The 20321-nt window shown below is 34.9% G+C and overlaps 1 protein-coding gene across 1 annotated transcript in view; it reads right to left on the reverse strand.

Annotated features, from left to right (window-relative positions):
• Nucleotides 1-20321, reverse strand: part of CSMD1 (CUB and Sushi multiple domains 1) — a 510216-nt gene that overhangs the window by 198048 nt on the left and 291847 nt on the right. Inside the window, exons 12-17 of the mRNA XM_039322597.1 lie at nucleotides 18195-18333; nucleotides 14413-14600; nucleotides 13363-13551; nucleotides 10273-10389; nucleotides 7946-8161; nucleotides 665-853 (exon numbers count right to left, since the gene is read on the reverse strand). Coding sequence (XP_039178531.1) covers nucleotides 665-853; nucleotides 7946-8161; nucleotides 10273-10389; nucleotides 13363-13551; nucleotides 14413-14600; nucleotides 18195-18333 — 1038 coding nt within the window. The remainder of the gene's footprint in view (nucleotides 1-664; nucleotides 854-7945; nucleotides 8162-10272; nucleotides 10390-13362; nucleotides 13552-14412; nucleotides 14601-18194; nucleotides 18334-20321) is intronic.

The raw sequence follows: 20321 nt of genomic DNA on the forward strand, positions 1-20321 counted from the left end.
GTCATAGGAATGATAGTAAAAATTTTACCACATTCATTTACACACACACACACACACACACACAAAGAGTTTGGCACAAGATGTTGAAAATGGTGAAATAACAGAACTTATAAATATAATCAGTACTATTGTTCTGTTTATGATTTATTTACTATTTGAAAGAAGAGAAAGATAGATGCATTCAAATTCATATAAGCTTACACACATTTTAATTGAAACAATTTAGGAATGTTCAATCTAACAATTAATATGAATTGCTGGGTACATTCAAATCGAATTTTGTTTATGAAGGCTTCTATACCCTGGTAAATAATATGTACATTTTTTAAAAAAAATTATAGACTTCCATCCCTTAATATATTTATCATCTATGACCATTTCATATGAGGAAAAACAGCTGTTCGATCCATGGTTATTAATTTAACTATTATTTTAAAAATATTTTTAAAAGTATTATTTAATCAAATCATTCATTATGATCAATAACCAGAAAAAAGTCTTTAATTGTATTTAAAATCATTTCCTGAGTAATTTAGCAAACTACAATGTAATGTATACATTAATGCCACATAACTTAATGGGTTTTTTTCACACCTTTGATTTTTGCCTGCTTCATGGGCCAGAAACAATTTGATGAATGAAATGAAAGCATGTGACCACCTACCCACACACCTTGGCAGAGGTGCACTCCATACACGACGGCCACCACCCAGACAGATAATCTTGATCGCACCTTCCAAACGATATCCAGGAAAACAAGAAAATGTCAAGGAATCTCCAACTTCAAAATGAAATCCTATGCGTCGACTGAAGGCAGGAACCCCAGGGTCATCGCAAGGCTCCAGATCATATTCTTCCAACAAGAAATCAAAAACAAAGATGAAACCAAATATTTTAAGAATACATATCTTGCTTCCCCCACCCAGTGCAAGAGGAACTTAGATTTCTCAGAACAATCAGTTAAATTGTATAATTATTTCAATATTTAATGCAGAGACATTTACTAAATGTATACAAGTAGTCCTTGACCTAAAACCATACATTTAGTGACTGTCTGATGTTACGACGACACTGAAAAAAGTGACTTATGACCATTGCAGCATCCCCATGATCAAAATTCAGATGCTTAGAAACTGGATCATATTTATGATAGTTGCAATGTCCCAAGGTCATGTGATCATCTTTTGGGACCCTCTGACAAGCAAAGTGAATGGGGAAGCCAGATTCACTTAACAACCATGTTACTAACTTAATAGCTGCAGTGATTTACTGAACAGCTGCGGCAAGAAAAGTCGTAAAATGGGGCATAACTCTCTTATTGCCTTGCTTAGCAATAGAAATTTTGAGGTCAACTGTGATCATAAGTCGATGATTACCTGTACCTACTTTTCTATTATAAATAATACTATAAACAGAATCTCTACAAGAAGCAACAGCTGATTGACCATGTCTAGGTCTGGAATGTCAAATTGTGTTGAGCCTCTTTAGTAACTTGAATGAAAGACTACTAGTGAATTTTAAGAGGAAATTAGATAGATAGATAGATAGATAGATAGATAGATAGATAGATAGATAGATAGATGATAGATAGATAGATAGATAGATAGATAGATAGATAGATAGATAGACAGATAGAAAAATATAGTGATATAGATATAGATTTGTGAGAGAGAGAGAAAGAGAGAGAGGGGGGGGGAGAGAAAGAAAGAAAGAAAGAAAAAAAGAAAGAAAGAAAGAGAGAGAGAGAGAGAGTGATAGAGATATACCCCAGAAGGCAAATGACAAATGGTCATCCAGAAGGTAGGTTTTTTTGATGGAATGACAAAATTATAGCAATTATTATAGCAATCCACACCTCACAGCTTACAGAGTTTCATGCCATGTTTGGGATCCAAATTGAAAACACTGGAGTTCTCAGTATGAATCATGATGCACCTTTGCTTGTTTTGATATCACTGCTATTTATACGAGACATCTAGATCCATACTGCTTCAAGAAAACTACATAAAGGGCTGCAGAGTCATCAAACGTCATCTTCAGGTAGGTCTAGGATGCTTTTATTTTACTCAGTTATATGACAAACAACACAGGGCACACAAACGAAAAAGAAATATTGCAGAGATGCAGATGTACACGGGAACGATGTAACCTTGTGTCTCTTGTTTCAGCATAACATTGTAAAGAATATTTTAATATGGTAATGTGCTAGAAAGCAATAAAAGAAGAAATGCATCTTTCCAAGAAAGAAAAGGGAAAGAGATGTACCTTAAGGGCATTATCTTTTTTCCTTATATGGTAGCTGACAACGGAAAGAGCAGCACCAAAGCTGCTTTCAAAGGCTTTCCCATTCCACATGTTATATGGATCGTCAAATTATTTCTATATGCTTCAAGTTGCTTCAATGCATCAGAAGTACTTTTAGGTAATTCCTCCCTACTGGTAGCACTAGATGCTTCCAGTGGTGAGCGGGTTTTTACCTAAAGTTATACAAACCTAATGAACATAATCAAATGTTGGAAACAACATTATGCAAAGAACTTTAGGTCTCTATCTGTCAGCAGGATAAATCTCTGAAAACAGAATAAAAGAGGACCAAGTTTGGTTTAAAGGAAGAAGCTGATGAAAGAAAGTCAAGTTTAAAACATAGGCCAGATCTGACAGGAAACTATGAAGGAAAAAAAACATTCTAGAACAAATTCCTCCCATCCGTTCCTCTGAGCAAAATGGTTGGGTAGCAAGTTGGGATGCCGCTGACTGCTGTATGCTTAAGCTGTAAGCTTTCTTTCTCTAGTCTCTTGACCTAGTTTCAGAACGAAGTTCAGAAGCCCTGCTCTCTAGGTTTTCTCTACTTTATTTAAAAATATATGTATTTAATTAGCTACATATAGATTTAAGCATATACAAATTTGGAAAATTAGGTGGAATGCATGGGAAATGGGCAGATTTGCTTTTTCTATCCTGATTTCCATACAGACACAAACATACTGATGCTCATAAAACAGCTTATCTATTAGAGCAAGGGTCTTCAAACTTGGTCCTTTTATGACTTGTGGACTTCAATTCCCAGAATTCCTCAGCCAGCATGCCTGACTGAGAAATTCTGCGGGTAGAAGTCCACAAGTCATAAAAAGGCCAAGTTTGAAGACCCTTGTACTACAGTGTCTTGCAATAATGGCAACCCGAAGTCTGCTTTTCTCTTCAGTTGGTTATACTGTTCAATGCCCTTGCGTGACATCAAATCTCATGATGAAGCACCTGCTGGAGTACTTTTCAGAATGCCAATTGTTGTATCGGCATTTGGATTAGACCAGCATTTGCCATGAATGAAACAAACAAACAAAAAAAGAACTCTGATTTGGTGTTAAGGAAGGAAACCAATCTGCTGAACTACTGCTGAACTACTGCAATGACTTAAGGGATTACAGAGTTTGCCTAAAAAGGGTGTTGATTAGTGGCTGACAAAAATATATCAATAAATGTCCCTGAAATTTAATCATTTTCTTAGCAATATACCACCCACCATTATTTTCTTCAAGGTTTTCATTCCTCTCTCTCTCTCTCTCTCTCTCTCTCTCTCTCTCTCTCTCTCTCTCTCTCTCTCTCATAAATCAGTGTGAATTAATTTGCATGTGCAGACTTATCTTACTGCATAAAACTGCAGTCTTTGAAATTCAAGCTGGTAGGGAAGTCAAAGTAAGTCTTGCATAATATTTTCCCCTTGATATATTTTTGTAGTCAAGGCAAAATAGTTTTTATACAGTAAACCAGGAAACATACAAACACAAACACATGGAAAGAATCTTATACACTGCTTTGTAAACATAATGCACTGAACCTAGCAATTGTTAGTAAAAATATGTGATGAAATATCAAGTACAAGTTAAGTAAAATATTTTTCTAGAACCTCAATATATTAGAAGTATGCTATGATCACAAACCTTGAAATAAGAAATCAAGTAAATTTGCCCTTCAGCAAGATGATCACCTTTTATGCACTTTTGAAACACTATTTCAATATTATCACCTTAGCGTTTCTCTCCCTTTCTGTGTTCCACTAGTACATTTGGTCAGTTAAGTAGGTAATAATCAATTGGAAGATGTTTAAAAAAGTAGTGGCAGAAATTTACAAATCCATAAAGTAAAATGGTAAGTGCAAATAGGCTGTGAAAAAGGTGGTTTTAATGAGATTTGTTTTGGTGTTATGAAGGATTTCACTTTTCTATTGACAACTTCTCTGGAAAATCCCTCTCAATATATTTTTTCCTTTTAAATTTGATGGTCATTATTAAATCTTAACCATTAATTATTTCTTCTGCTTTCTTACTGTTCATATTATGTTAACCTGTATTTACGATGCTGAAGCTTTCTTTGACCATTTTTCCTTCTCTCACCTGCTTTTCTAATATATGTGTCTATAAAATATAATATTTTATTTTTAAAATAATAGCGCCAGTTTATTTTATTTTCTTATAGTAAATATTGTGCATAAATCTTATTTCCCCACTCAAACACCAGCATTCTTGAATCTAACTTCAATATCATGTAATCTTTTTCTGATAATGGAATTAGGCTAATGTGAGAATAGAGCTAAATCAATACAATGCATTATTCCTGGCAATAAAATTGCTAATTCCACATAATAAAACAAAAATATCAACACAGTTTCCTTGGCAACAGGGATGCATTCAGATTACCATTCAGAGTGAGGCACTAGTAGGGCTTGTGAGTTAGTAACAAAGTTTAACTGACTAGGAGAGATTGTCATATTCATCATATGAACTTTGAAAAAGGATCACACCATGTAAAAGCTGTATGTATTGTACACTGTATCTAAAAGCAAAAATGCATCTGGCTGTGATTGCAAACGGGCATGAGAGAAATGGCAAAACACATGTTTTAAAGGTATTTTTTGAATCTGTTCAAAAGTCCATAGGCTTGTCACAAACATTTTCTTTTTCTGACACAGAATGAGTTGCAATATGATTTTCCCAAATGGATTTGAAATTCATAAATTGATTTTAATTGAAAATTCCATCTAAATTGGATAAGACTATAATAAATTATCTGTAGTGTTCTCTCTTTAATTTTTCGGATCCTTCTTCCTGATTCTTTATACTCTCCAGATACTTTATACTCTCCAGCTCTATCTGCCCTGGTTGCTAATTTGTTCCTAGGCACAATTCAATAGCTCCCATTAAACCTAAATGTCTTAGTGCAGTGATGGCAAATCTTTTAGAGACCGAGTGCCCAAACTGCAACCTAAAACCCACTTATGCATCGGCGGGTGCTGGGTGGGTGTGGCCCATTGGATGGGTATGGCCCATTGGGTGGGCGTGGCTGCAGTGGTAACAGCAGACTGGGTGGGAGTAAAAAGTTCAATCAATCAATTCCAAATTTGCAAGATCTTTTTTTTTCTGCGAGAAGTTGAAATTGACTGATTGAACCTTTTTTTTTGTACACGGCGGTGGAGGCCTAAAGTGAAAAGGTTTTATAAAACCCAGATGAAGGCTTAGAACTGGGGTGACGGCGCGCATGCCCACAGAGAGGGCTCTGAGTGCCGCCTCTGGCACCTGTGCCATAGGTTCGCTACCACTGTCTTAGGGTCAGGACGCAGGCAAAGACACTCTATCTCATACTATTCTTTCATTGCAACCTTCTCAAATATAGAAAAGAGATATTGTACATGGAAGAATATGCTGGAGGATTTGTATGTGTGCATTTGTGCATGCATGCACACATCCCTTCATATCACTATTGACTCTGACAACTGCCTGAATTTGTCCCAGCAGTTTTCTTGGCAAGATTACAGAAGCCTCTAGCCCTTGCTTTCTTCCTTTCTTCCTGAAAGAATATCACTGACCCATGTTCATCCAGCTTGTTTTTTTTTTTTTTTTTTTTTTGCATAAGGCAGGATTAGAACTCATATCTCCTGGTTTGTAGCAAAGTGGCTTAACCTAATACCAACAGTCATGTTAAAATCATGACAAAATGGCTAGGATTCAGGGTTGTTGTTTTTTTCAATTTTTGGGAATTGTGTTCAGGCTTAGTAATATAAGATATCTCTGAATAGATCTCCAAAGGGTTACTTTGCTTTGACAACATCTTAAGTGAAACACCCTCTCAGAACTGCTTCACTGGACAACCCCTGGTTTGTAAGATTAAAATAGATTAAAATTGTAGTATAATATAGAACAATATAGCTTCTTCTATATTGATAGCATAGGCTATAAAATGCAGATATTCCCATTTCTGAATACCTTTCTGAATACCTTTTCTCAAATAATGAAACATTTTTATTCTGGCAGAATGTTGTCTGTTAGGTGCCTAATATTTAAGCAAGGCAGTACTTCTATTTTTGCTTCTGTTTCTTTCAAATAATTTTTATTTTATCACACCGTGACCTTCAACTTCATGGAATATACCTTATGCATATGTATAGAAAAGTGAAATGAAAATCTTTATATGAATAGAAGGAGTAAGTTGGAGAACATTACGATGTAACAAGATATTTTTATTGGTTCTCAAAGTTATTGGTAATCAAAGTAACAACTGTCGTTTTACGCATAACTTTCTGAAATTGTTTTCGTAATTTCTTGAAATGAGCCCATGGACTTAGGTCAATCAAGGAGAATGAAAAATTTAGAACACCTTCAAAATGGCTTTGAATTTGTCTTAGTGAAGACACTTATGCTACAGAAATGAAACAGTTTTCTTTGATAAGGCACATGTTTTGCTCAGTAAGATATCTTTCATGTTTCTTTGCAATCTGAAGCAACATTGGCAACAGCCAGAAGACAATTGAAAAAAGCATTTGAATTAGGCAAGGAAAAACAGTATCTGCTCTATTTTAATCTTACAAACCAGGGGTTGTCCAGTGAAGCGGTTCTGAGAGGGTGTTTCACTTAAGATGTTGTCAAAGCAAAGTAACCCCTTGGAGATCTATTCAGAGGTATCTTATATTACTAAGCCTGAACACAATTCCCAAAAATTGAAAAAAACAACAACCCTGAATCCTAGCCATTTTGTCATGATTTTAACATGACTGTTGGTATTAGGTTAAGCCACTTTGCTACAAACCAGGAGATATGAGTTCTAATCCTGCCTTATGCAAAAAAAAAAAAAAAAAAAAAACAACAAGCTGGATGAACATGGGTCAGTCATATTCTTTCAGGAAGAAAGGAAGAAAGCAGGGGCTAGAGGCTTCTGTAATCTTGCCAAGAAAACTGCTGGGACAAATTCAGGCAGTTGTCAGAGTCAATACTGATATAAAGGGATGTGTGCATGCATGCACAAATGCACACATACAAATCCTCCAGCATATTCTTCCATGTACAATATCTCTTTTCTATATTTTTTTTTTTACCGTAAGGTGATATTTCATCATTGCTTTGCATAGAATTGGCAAACACCTTTCTACCAAACTTGGTATCTGATGCTAAAAACCTATTCAAAAATATTAATCAATTAGTTGTTTAAACCATCTTAGATCCAAAGCAGAGTGAGAATAGTGATAATGAAGTATGTAAGTATGTAAGACAGTGGTTCTCAACCTGTGGGTCGGGACCCCATTTGGGGTCGAATGACCATTTCACGGGGGTCGCCAAACCACGCTGTCCGCCATTTTTTTCCCTTTTCCCTAGCCGTCCTACTCCCTCTTATTGGTGGCCACACCCACTTGGGGGTCACCACAACATGGGGAACTATATTATGGGGTCACGACATTAGAAAGGTTGAGAACCACTGATGTAAGAGATATCACTATAAATAGAACTTCCAATGAAGTAAATACATATGCACTAAGCAGAGAGCACTTTAAAAGGTAACAAAGAACTAGATTAAGTAGTTTATTAATCAACATGTAGAACCTAATACCCCTTCGTATTTGCTGTTTAATAATTAATATAAGCATAAATAATTCACAAAGCAACTATTTTCACATCTTTACCTGAAAATGTTATATTAAAACCTTCATAGGAAATGGAAAAGTCAGAAATGAATCGAAGTTGTGCAGTAAAGTTTCCAAAGAGCCCAGCTTTAATGGTTGGAGGTAAAACAGATCCGGTTAATCTTGCCACAGGTTCTGTAAAGCTCCCATCTTCCGTGATGAGCAAATAGTCATGGGAGCTCTCCAAGTGAAAGGTGTGGAAGATCAGTTGAACACCTAGGAAGATGAGAAAAGAACGTTTTGCTTTGGGGATTCAGGATAACTTAAATATGACAAAAACTACTTTGCAACCTGGACTCTTGAGCTGAACCACTGATAATCCTAAAAAGCTAAGTGTCAACGCTGCTAATATCGGATGTTCTTGCTTTGACAACAGATGAAAATGCAGCCATTTTCTCTATGCTTTTAGAATTAGTTGGTGCTGGGAGGGGGGATTGGGATGAGAGTTCAGTTAGTCATAATAATAATAACTCTGCTGTGGGAATCCAAGAACAAACTGGGTCCAGAGCTGATAACTTTTTGGCGGGCTGGAGAGCTGGGGAGAAAGCCCAGGCTTCAAGCTAATTGGGGGATGTGCTTTATGACTGTTTATTGGGGGTGGGAATTGTATTTTGTTACTTTGTATCCAGGGGAGGGGAATTTAGTTTTTGGGTTCAACTATGTAGTGCCGATGCTTTGTTTCCCAAATAAAAGATTATTTAAGGAAAACAATGCCTCAAAGTTGTTTTGAAGGGTTTTATCTGTCAGAACCATGATACTAAGAATTTAGTATTGATCTTATTTCTACCATGAGAATCCCAGCAAGTAAAGCACCACTATACTTTCCTCAGTCCTAAAGCTGCCATTGCCTCCCCCTTCCTCCAAAACAAGACTTTTGAGTCAGGGAAGGGAATGCCAGGAGCCGCATTTATCATGGTACATACTCAGAGAGCCATGTCATAGCCAAGTCACATCTCAATTCCAATGCAGCTGTGGCCTCTCCACTTCAGGCTGGGCTACAGTTGCTATAGTTCTATAGTAAGTGAGATCAGTTGCTGCTGCAATTAAGAGAGCAGCTACTGCCAAAGGTGCTAGGCCTCAACTGTGTCTTTTATTCCAAAATTGATTTGGTTGTTTCTGTTCATAGTAGAAACCCACTGCTACTACTGCATGTCTATTATATCACAAAAAATATTTATTGCTAATAGGTAATATTCAGAATATATCATATTGCGACAGTAAAGAAAATAAAAATTATTCACCAATCTCTACTCTAACCCTAAACATATTCATTGTCATAACCATTTTATACTATAGTTGGACAATTCTCAAAACCAATATGTTTTGTACGTTTACAGATATATGTCATAAGAAAAAAAATGTGTTTTCAAAAACTATTGGCCTATGACAAAAGCATTTTATATTTATCTGCATTCATTTTCATTACAGTAATAATGAAGCCAAAACATGTTTTTGTGGAATCAGAACAATTTTAAGCTACATTTTGACATAAATAAACTATGCATGGATGTATAAAAGTTTTCTGTGTTGATAATTGATAATATTTTAAAGTCATGAATCTGAAATTACTGAATCTGAAATCTCTATTAATGATTAGTGACTCATTTTCTTTGAGATTTTTCATTTTGTCTAAGATCTGTCCTACAAGTATCTTAATAATAATTGAATTATTTGTTAGATACATATCTTGCCTTTCCTGCAAAGATTGCAAGGCAACATACAAAGCACTCCGTCTTCAATTTGGTCTTTACAGCAAGCCTATAAAGTAAGTAAAGTTGCAAAGAATAATTGTCCCAAATCTACTGAGTGAGATTTTTGGGGCTAAGGGAGGACCTGAATATGTATCCCAATTATTTGTCTAACACCTAACACTTCACAAAATTGACTCACAAGCAGTCTACATGGAAACATTGCTCCTGTAACACATTTAACAGACTTTTAGTATAGTTACTGTACACCCTAGGGCAGTGAGCCTAATGAAATGTGTGCAAATCACCCCCTGATCTTGATTTCACAATTTGAATGAAAAACATACTAAAACAAAATAAATCAAAGAATACCTGTGCAAGCATTACAGGTGCTCTATTGACAATCACTGAATTATTATTATGGTTTTGCTTATTTCTGATTTTGAGATTAGGCCACTTCCTAGAAATGTTAAGAAGGAGAATAAGCCAACAGAACTGGCTATCTTCAACAGCCCCCAAAGTAAGTTAAGATGATTACATTTCACTCTTGCCTTTCAAATAGTTTAAGTAACCATGGGTGAGTTTGCATTTTTGATTAAGGCATTCTCTTTGTGGGATGCCATTACACAATATTCCTACCTTTGCCATGAGAAACCTCAATTGTCCATGTGCAGTTTAAAGAATTGGGATAAAAATCAGGAAAGCCTGGTGACAGAAGAGTTCCACTCCTTCCATAAATATAGCCACCACATAGAGCTAATCCAAAAGAGAATACATTCTAATTAAAAATTAAGAGGGATGATTAAGTTCTTCATTTGGGGGGGGGACACATTATGAACAGGTACTAATAAATAGTGCAAAATTTGCCAGGAAGGAAGGAAGGAAGGAAGGAAGAAAAGAAGGAAGGAAGGAAGGAAGGAAGGAAGGAAGGAAGGAAGGAAGGAAGGAAGGAAGGAAGGAAGGAAGGAAGGAAGGAAGGGAAGGAAGGAAGGCCTTTACTCTATATGGTTCTCATTTTACATACACATTATAGGTTCCTGCTGAAATAGAAATTTTATAAACATCATCACAGCAAATGAACTGATTAGCAACAGCAGTAGTAGTCAGATTAATGTGTACATCTGCATTAGGAGTCTACTTAGAATTGCCAGTGACTGTCTTGTTTCCTTGGCAACCTGATAGTAAAGAACCTTACAAGAATATATATCAAAAAGAATAACAAGAGAAAAATAGAATATGTTGGTCTCTATCTGAAAGATAGCTGGTTACGTTGTCAAATGCACTGTGTAGACAGTCAACTGGTTTAGTGATCAGGAGGGGATAAGATTACATGGGAGAAAGAAACAGGTTTATACAAAAAGCATCAGTTCCAAATTATTTTCATATAATTTTAATTTTCTCTGATGTGATAGATTAATTATGAGTATTTGATATTATGATCTCTAAAAATAAATACCATTACAGATTTCCTTGGTTGTCTTTGATCTAGGCTTAGGGCCAAATATATGAAACAACTTTATGATGAAACTTTGTTGCACTGTTTCATTAAAGGCATGTTAGAGTACAGATTTTAAAATTCTTTTCTCATCCTTGGTTTTCACGGAACAGAAAATACTTTTCATCACAGCTATGTTATTATCTTTATCAAAATTGAACCTCTGTGAAGATTAAAAAAAGTAAAATAGGTTATGACCCAATTAAAAGCTGTTTCCTTGTGAATGATTATTTATCATAATAATTGTTCAACTTTGCATAATAAATGACATGTAGTTTGGCAGCAGCTGTAATTTAGCATGTTTTTCCTGTATCATTGTAGTTTAATACTTATCTAATATATTTACTGAATTCTGGTATTCTGACATATTTGAACTAATTAATCCAATGAGAACATATAATAAAACTCAAAATGTATGTTTTAAGAATAAAGGCTATAGTGATAAAGGAACAGAAAGATTTCTAGATAGCATGCTAGACAGGTACTATAGTTCAGTTTAGAATAGAGGTGTCAAACTGCTGGCCCACGGGCCAGATGCGTCACGCAGAAGCCGCGCCCACCTCATTGCTGACAATGGCAAAACGGTCCCGATAGGTTGCGCGACGTCATGTTGACGTTGCGAGTTTGACATGTCTGGTTTAGAAGGATCCAGGTCTACTGCTTTTCTAAATAAATCTGCATCATTATATTTCTAGTGATGTCATAATTGTTGGTACCACAAACCAAAATAGCATGGAAGGCAATCAGGAGGGACCAAAAAGCAGGGTATGCTTGCAACAGCTGATAACAGCCTAGAGAAACTTGAGAGATTTCAGCCTTTGTGCCAGTTGCTACCAAAGTGAACCTCATGGTATATACAACAAGGCTTACATTGGGAGAAGATGTAAAATATCTACTTTGGATGAGGAGGAAAGATGTTAACTCACCTTGCCTATGGGAAGGTTAAGTTATATCATGTGGCTATGTCTTTAAAGCAGGGGTCTTCAAACTTTGCCCTTTTATGACTTGTGGAGCTTCAACTCCCAGAATTCCACAGCCAGCATGCCTGGCTGAGGAATTCTGGGAGTTGAAGTCCATAAATCATTAAAGGCCCAAGTTTGAAGACCCCTGCTTTAAAGAATGATTAACACATCATTTTTAACCTGGAATTAAAGGGTTGGGTACATGGCCATATCTCTTTCTTTCCTACCTTTTTACTATCTCCAATCCTCAGCAATCCCTTATTTAAACAGTACTGGACAATAAATAAACCAGATTATATTGGAAATATGTCAATGGTTCTCTATTTGCTCTAAATATTGATTGTATTCTAAGCTAGGTCTGAGCTGAAAACTTTGTTCTCCCTTTGAAATTTATACACCTCAACTAACATTCTGAAAAAGTAAGTTGATTTGGCTAATTACCCCCAGGTACTTTCAAGAAACTTACAACACAACAATAAACCCTTTTTTTATTTTATCAGTGGCTGAAAAAACAGGATAGAGAGTAAGAACCTAACTTGTATTACTAAGCAAAACAAATCAACCCAGACAATACATTGTTCATTAAGCACCAATGAATTGTAATAATAAAAAAAAATAATAAAATGCTATAAAAAACAATAAACCCTTGGAAATGTGCTTTTCACTGTTTTCTATCAACTGATTCAAAACCTCCTTAAAATTTGTCAGCCAAAGCCTGCTCTTTTAAAGTTGATTGACAGTGGTTTTTCAAAAGGGCTTAGGAAATACTTAGGAAATATCTCTCATCTAAAATCTGTTAAGAACTGCTGTCTTTTTTTTTAAGTTGCAAAGCTTTTTGCTGAATGAATCTTACTTCTTTTGCTGAAATAAGTACGTAAGTCTTACTGAGCTGTTTAGATGTTCTGGTATAAATTGATTATAATATTTGTTTTGTTAATATAAGTACAGTATGCATTATTACAAAACATATTTTTGCTTTAATATGCTTGTTTTATCAGTCAGTTTGGGAGATGCGGCTCAGAAAAGCTAAAGTAAGTAAATAATTGCTACCATGACTATAGCATTAAATTATATATTATTTTCCTTTCATGCTTCCCAGAAAGCCACACATTAATAGGAACAGGTAAGGCAGAGATTCTTACATGTACAAAAGGAGTTTCAAAAACAAGTAACCTGAATAATTCAATTTTTCTGTATTTTATTAATGCATGAAATATGAAAAGACGGAATTGTGATATTGTCCTTATTTTGATAATATCTTTAGTTACTTACCATCACAGCTAGGCAGTGCATGATTCCACTGGTGATTTCTTTCACACAGAAGTGGTTCATCATCACTCAGAGTATAACCTGGATCACAGCTAAATGTTACTGTAGATCGGATACTGAAATTATTGCCATGACGGTGGCCATTTACTGGAATTCCTGGGTCAAGGCAGGAGTCAGATTCCAGTGTGACACCTGATCAGGATAGAGAATACAATTCCAAGCAAAATTAGATTAAAAATCCCCAAATATTTTTGGTACTGTTATTTTCATAATTGTTATTTTAAAAAACAACTCCTATACTGATTAAGGAAGTGAATAATTAAATGAATATCAAAAATATATCTAACAGATGACACCCAATTTTCCTGTTTTATTCTTTAATTATCCCCTCAAATATTTGGATTTTATCTTTTTGTCTTTTCCTAACAATTGAAACAATTAACCAGTGGAACAGCTTGCCTTCAGAAGTTGTGAGTGCTTCATCACTGGAGGTTTTTAAGAAAAGACTGGACAGCCACTTCTCTCAAATTGTATAGTTGTCTCCTGTTTGAGCAGAGGGTTGGACTAGAAGACCTCCATGGTCTCTTCCACTCTATACTTATTGATTGATTTTGTTTGTTGGGGAAAGCAGATTTGATTTGTAGAAAACCCAATGACATTTTACTCAACAAGACTGTGACATGCTGCAATGTGATAGTTGCAGGATGAGGTTGGTCAGTCTATGTGTTGGATTTTTAATCTTTTAAGTTGCAGTTTAATCAAAGAGGTAAAGATGAGAGTGAAGATGGGCCCTCCAACCTGAAAATTCTGCTTTCTAATGTGTCAGCTTTCCCAAATAAACCAGAAAGGAGACATGACCAGAGAAGCTAAATCTACTTTATTATAAAGCTACTTTAACAGAATCTTGCAAGTCTGAAATTACAAATCTCCCACCTTCTCTTTACAGTCTGAGAACTTAGAAAGGATTCCTTATTAACCTCTTTCGCTGCCCATTATGCAGCTACAGACTATGTCCTTTCTTATCTGACAAGTGAGGGAAAAGATCAGACTTACTCTCATAGTGAATTAAGAAACCAACACTAGAACGGCTGTTGTCCGTGGTGAATAACAGATACATAAAATTGCCAGTACTAATAAGAAACTGTGGTGCTTGGGTACCATGATATTCCCCAATTAATGGGGATGAACCACTTGGTCCATCTCTGATTTCCAATGTATCATAATTTACTTCTGTTTGGAATCTGTAACAACAAAAGGCAAGTTTATTCAGTAGAATTTGCAAAGTAGGTAGCATACAAGTGAATAATCAAATAAATCAGAATAATCATAAGCACAATTCAGGGTATGTTTTTGGAATCTCCAGCAATAATATTTTTGATAAGAAGTAGAACTTACACAACATCTTCCATATCTTCCTTACATTTTATAATGATTTCATATTGTACAGAAAAATACACAATCCACCATAGTTGGTGAATTATATCCACGGAAATAGGATGGGCTGGGACATTTGAAGGAATAAAAGGCCATGTATAATCTCATGATACTCATAAAACATGAAACATAACATTCAAATGAATAAACCATTTGTCTGATTTAATATATATGAGATTTGGGGATAATAATTCAGTGGTAGAACATATTTTTTATTTGTAAAATCCAACTTAGGAAAGTTCATGATTAGTATCTATAAGATCCAAAGTTCAATCATTACCACTTCTGGACAAGCAATCCTATCTATAAAGACAGACTTAGAAAAGCAACTAACAAGTAGTTATTAGCAACGGATTAGGCTAGTTGTTTTTAGCCTTAGCAATTTTAAGATATGTGGTCTTCAACTACCAGAATTCCCTAGCAGCATTCTGGGAGTTGAGGTCAGCATAAAATTGCCAAAATTGAGAAATGTAGACTGACCAATACTCTAGTTAATATATACCACTATTCAACAGTTTTCTAAAAAAGTATGTATGAAGGACATAAGATATTGCCACTTTCACATAACCGAGAGTTGGATGCAAAGGACTCTTAAATCTTTGTCTACACTTGTACACGTTTTGTAGATGTTTTGTATTTGTTCAACAACGTTTACGACTTAAGTAAAGAAAATTATTAACCTTATGATGAAATTAATCAAAGTAACAAGTAAAAATAGAAAAAAATGAGTGAAGTGGCACTCTTAGTTTTCCAGAGTTATACAAAATATCAGTTTCAAATTTGATACTAAAAGAATCATTCTCTTTTATTCCAGTCAAGTTTTCCATATCTTTGGAATAAGCATTTTTTTAGTTGTTATTATTTCTGCATCAAATATAACCAGTTTCATCATGTGGCTGGTCTAAACATTAGACTTATGTGTAACACCATCTAATAGTGTCTAAGTAATGTAGATTCATCTGACAGCCTTTCCAACTAGAGAAATAGAAACCCCTTGCTTCTGTTTGTCTGTTCAAGACTTTCCCCCTCCAGTTTACAAAGCATTCATGTAGAAACAAAACTATTTTGCTGTGCAAGATTCTTAACCTTTTGGCTTCGGAGATGAGGAAAGGGTTTGCACTGTTAAAGGAGTAACACATCCAGGAAATCTATCATGGGATTGATTTATTTTATCTCAGGTAAGGACAGTAGCAAAATGTCTTGCGTTCCTAAAGTATTCCTGTTTGACCTGACTTATGAATTTTCCTTTTCCATATAATAAAGAGGGCACAAGAATGTTGTTACACATAGCCAATTTCACCTCTTTGGACAAACATTCATTCTTCATAAAGGACCACGCACAACCCACTACATTTGGCATGTCTTGATCTTTTCTTTTTCATTCCTTTTAACATCTTTAGTAAATAATCTATAAGGTATTTATCTACTGACTTTGGGGGACATCCATGTAGTGTTTGCAATTTTTTTTCCTGTCAAACACAGCTACCTTACTCTTGGATAAATAAGTTCTTGAAATCCTGCTCCGTTGCATCATGCAATCTGACTTTTGCTGCAAACTATTTGGATTATCGGCTAACAGAACTGCATAATCTGTATACAAAAGTCCACATGCATTCACATTCTCTGCCAACACAACTTTAACAACATTACAAACATTACCTGTACATTTATCCATAATAGAATAAAGAACCAAGGGAAACACATGTATTTTTGTTTATTCTCTGCTCACCTGTTGAGCAATTTACTAAGCAAGCCGTTTATTCCCATGAATGTTTATTTCCATAACATGCCATACCTATTTTATTGGGCAAACAACCTTCATTTTTATATTGGCACATTTCTAAAATTCAGATGTACACCCATTTTTATATGCTTTCTTTAAGACAAAAAATCTACAATATACTTTCTCACATTCAAATATTTCTCAGTGACTTGTTGAAAAGTAAAAATATGAACTGCACTTCTAAAATTGTATTCATCACTACCTCTTTTAATTTTCAGTCAGAATTCTAATAAACTACAAACTCAAGGCTTAACAATATACAGGGCATATTGGATTTATGATTTATTTAGTGACTGTTTGAAGGTACAACAGCATTCAAATGTGACTTACAGCCATTCCTCATGCTTACAACCATTACATCATCCCCATAATCATGTGATCAAAGTTTGGCACTTGTCAAGTGGCATGTATTTACGATGGTTGCAGCATCCCAGGGGTCACATGATCACCATTTGCGACCTTCTCAGCTGGCTTGTGACAAGCAAAGTCAATGGGGAAAGCCAAGTTCACTTAATGACCACATGGTTCATTTAACTGCAGTGATTCGCTTAACAACCATGGCCCAAAGTCTGTTCCCACAACAATATGCACCTTACCCAGATGAGCACAGCTATGGAGTGATAGACCAGGAACTGCAACATTTCTTTCTGTTCTGTATGACAAAATATCTCTTCCCAAGGATTATTTTCCTATTTCATTTCTTAATATTATTTAAACTAAAGTTATAGAAGAGAGGACATTAATCCCATATAGTTAATTTCATTACTCTCTCTTTTTTTTAATTCCATTCCTATGCTGGAGACTCCTCATTAATCTTTTTTTCCATTTCCATCCTTTGCAACTTTTTCCTCTTTCTAAATAGTATACAATATCTTATCAATTTTCACCAATCATGATTGTACATGATTTTTTTTTCTTTTATCTTTCACCGAGTATCTTTTTGCATACTTTCCATTAGCAAAACTCAATACATTCTGCAGGTATAACATAATTCTTTGAATTTTGTTCCAAGCAGCTTCTACCTGAAGGGTGGGCAACTATGGTCCCTTTATATCCTCTGGACTTCAACTCCCAGAATTCATAATCAATAAATTGTCTAAACCTATCTTTTGTATTGCTCACTTATCTTTCATTTATCACCTCCTACACATCTTTGGATGTGTTGATCAGTTTTATGTGATTAATGGTTCTCCTCAGGGCTTTTTTTCTCATAGAACGCCCAGAACAGAGTTCCGGCACCTTTTTTGAATGTAACCTTGTATGGTAGGCAAGGCGGGTTGTATGGCATGTGTGAGTTCTGGCACCTTTTTTTTTTTTTTTTTTTTAGAAAAAAAGCACTGTTTCTCCTGCTTTGGTCTGGTAAACTGTAAAGGGAAGGACATGGTTACAGCCACTTTGTTTAATTGATTTATGATTGACGCCAATCACCTGAATAAAGAAGAGAGGAGATGCAAACTACTCTCCATATTTCTATTTTTTTGTCTTCTTGTAAATAACTTTTTGTTTACAGAATAAAACTATCAATTTATATATGGTCATCTACACTGTAGACCCCTCTATATAGCTGAAAAAAAATCAATGACAAAGCATTTTCTAGTTTTGTTTTGTTTTTACTCACTTATCAAAGGTGATCTTAATGGAGTGCCCTTTCTTGCCTTCAATGACCCATTCGCAGTTTAATGAATCTTTGTAGTACCCTGGCCATCCTGGTGGCAAAATGATGCCATTAGATGCAGTCAGATGGCCACCACACGGTGCTGAAAAACAAATAATAATGACAGCTAAATTGAGGTGTTAATTATGCTAAAATGCATTCATATTAAATTCAAGTGTTCCATGGTTGAATTTTAAAATAAACTACAATTTTGATGACAAATAATCCTTTGGCTCTGTCTTGTCTAATCATCCTAGTTTGTCATAAACACTAAATGCAGAATAGAATTCAGTGCTTACTTGAAAAACAACCTTTGTTATCAACTAAATATATTTTACTCACTGATTTTGTTTAATCTAACACTGGTGCTTCATATAGTCCACTGTGAATTTTCTATGCCCTGATAAAGTCTGTTCATGATCATGTCGAATCTCAGTATATTTGTCTGCACTGGGCAATTTTAAAAATTGATAAATGAAATAAATATGACTGAAGTAAAATAATTGTTAGAAGTATAACAGCAAAATTCCTGCTCAGAGTGACAACAAAATGATTTTGAGTCAACCACACCAAATCTTTCAATATATCCTCCTCTCTTCTCTTCACATTAAATCAAATATTAAATGTGAAAGATAGTCAAATATTAAATGTGGCCAAGTTGTCGTTAAATTCAGTTCATCAGAGTTCATCATTTTTGTTTCATCCTGTTATTGCATCAGTTTATTTTTAATGCACACACATACACACACACAATATCACATTTCATGCCACTTTCTATATTATCATTAGTATGTATAATAATATTAAATATATTAAGCACTTAATTCATACACTCATACATTGCAGTTCAGGGTGTGTTGATGGACATCCATATATTAGCGCTAATAAACAAATAGATTTCAAAGAATGTTCAATTCATTTTTATTTTAAATTTGCATCAGTCTAGTATGCTTAAATATGTCCATGTAAGTTCAGCCAGTGCTATTTATATTGGGAATATTGTGTTCTATTATGGCACTAACAGAACAGAGGAACCCCTTGAATTATTCTATAACATTTGCATTTAGGAGAAGGTGTATTTTTTTTAAAAAAAATGAACAATCACTTGATTCTCAGAAATATATTGAAATTGAATTATTTATCTTCTAAACTGTGCTTTCTTCAAATGCCTCAATAATATATTTTCAGGCTTGAGAATTTAAAAATGACACTGGCAGAAAAAGCATCCATAACTCTGAATGTTCCTCTCTATTAAAACTTCCATATTTTTTTCTAGATTATAAGTAGTCCTCGACATATGACCACAATTAAGCCCCAAAATTTCTGTTGCCAAGTGAGAAAGTTGTTAAGTGAGTTTCACCCATTTTACAATGTTTCTTGTCACAGTTCTTAAGTGAATCACTGAAGTTGTTAAGCTAGTAACAGGGTTGTAAAGTGAATCTGGCTTTCCCATTGACTTTGCTTGTCAGAAGGTCACAAAAGGTGATCACATGACTCTAGGACACTACAACTGTCATAAATTGATGCTGGTTGCCAAGCGTCTGAATTTTGATCACATGACTATGGGGATCCTGCAACAGTCATAAATGTGAAAAATGGTTCTAAGTCATTTTTTCAGTGCAGCTGTAAGTTTGAATGGTCACTAAATGAAAGGTTGTAAGTCAAGTACTACCTGTAATCAGAAGCACCAGAGGGCTACAAGATAAATTTTATTTATCCTTTCATTTGCTTTTTTAAATATCCATTAATATACCATACATTTTACTCTGGCCTAGTACATAGACTCCTTTGGTTGCATCCATTATTATTGTTATTTGGCTTTGAGTATCAACCCCAGGTCATCCAACAACACTGAATTCAGCCTTCAATGTATTTGAGATTCTTACCTGACATTTAAAATAAAGACAAATTTATTTTAAAATTGATTTAAAAGAACATGCCAAATGAAGAGATTTTTGACCATGTTGTAATAATTGCTGTAAATGGGTTACAACACTCCTAGAATATAGCTTTGGACATTGAAAGAAAATTGAGAAAATGGAATTACAAATTCCATTGTCTCCCTCCTCCAAGTTACATTTTTCTTTCACA

This window comes from Crotalus tigris, unplaced genomic scaffold, assembly GCF_016545835.1.
Source record: "Crotalus tigris isolate CLP2741 ecotype Arizona unplaced genomic scaffold, ASM1654583v1 scf7180000024117.2648584, whole genome shotgun sequence".
NCBI classification, from domain to species: domain Eukaryota; kingdom Metazoa; phylum Chordata; class Lepidosauria; order Squamata; family Viperidae; genus Crotalus; species Crotalus tigris.